Source organism: Corapipo altera, unplaced genomic scaffold (assembly GCF_003945725.1).
Source record: "Corapipo altera isolate COAL_440 unplaced genomic scaffold, ASM394572v1 132037, whole genome shotgun sequence".
Classification (NCBI taxonomy): Eukaryota; Metazoa; Chordata; class Aves; order Passeriformes; family Pipridae; genus Corapipo; species Corapipo altera.
The window spans coordinates 578-1591 of record NW_020890675.1 but is presented as its reverse complement, the minus strand read 5'-3'; the positions used below and the strand labels follow the sequence as shown (position 1 = coordinate 1591).

General features: G+C 48.9%; 1 protein-coding gene across 1 annotated transcript; it reads right to left on the bottom strand.

Annotated features, from left to right (window-relative positions):
* Positions 1 to 99: 99 nt before the first annotated feature.
* LOC113942455 (methanethiol oxidase-like) lies at positions 100 to 622 on the bottom strand (the record flags this gene model as incomplete). The annotated part of the gene is made up of 2 exons (XM_027633580.1): positions 100 to 307; positions 404 to 622. Coding segments are annotated over 2 exons (427 nt in total), but the record flags the coding sequence as incomplete, so codon positions are not given.
* Positions 623 to 1014: the final 392 nt, after the last annotated feature.

Here is a 1014-nt window from a genome sequence, read left to right as displayed (position 1 = left end):
CCCTTCCAGGATCCCATCCCTGTGGGAATGCAGAGGCTCCCCCAACCCAACCCTTTCCAGGATCCCAACCCTTTCCAGGATCCCATCCCTTTCCAGGACCCCATCCCTGTGGAATGCAGAGCTCCCACCTGTGTCCTGTGGAAGCGATGCACGGCCCCGCTCAGGGCACAGCCCACGAACCCCTCGCCCGCCGCCGGCTCGTGCAGGAACCGGATTTCCAGAGGGATGGAGCCCTTCCCTAAATCCAGGGCCTGGAGCAGCCTGTGGGTGCTCCAGTCCCACACGTTGATGTGGCGCCCGTAGAGCCCTGAGGGGACCCAGTGGGGCAGGAATGAGCACAGGAAATGATCTTTTAACGAAGGATTCGAAGGAATAATTTTATTTTTAAGGGGTTTTTCCTCACCTTTCTCCACGTCAGCGGGGTCGAATCCATCCCTCAGGGCCTTTGGGACTCCCCACTCCGTGCTCAGCAGGACGTTGTGCCGGGGTTGGTACCAGAAGTCGTAGCCCAGGGAAGGGACCTTTTCCCCCTTTTCCCAGTTTCCTTTCACCTCGAAGGTCTCTCCGTCCAGCAGGATAAAACTCCCTGGCACAAAACCCCAAAAATTACTGTTGGGAGACACTCACAAAGCTTTGAAGAGGAGAAATAATACAGGAATATTTAAATAGCTGTTTTCTAATATCCAACCCTGCACTGGGAGAATATTTTGTGATCCTGGTTTTGCTTTTTGTCCTTTAAGGAATATTTTGTGATTCTGGTTTTGCTTTTTGTCCTCTAAGGAATATTTTTGTGATTCTGGCTTTGCTTTTCTCCTTCAAGGAATATTTTTGTGATCCTGGTTTTGCTTTTTGTCCTTTAAGGAATATTTTTGTGATTCTGGCTTTGCTTTTTGTCCTTCAAGGGATATTTTGTGATTCTGGTTTTGCTCTTGTGGCCTAAAGCAAACAAACCCTGGGTTTTTAAAGGCTTTTATCACATGACAATGAATTTTTTTAAGGTCCAATTTGCTCTGT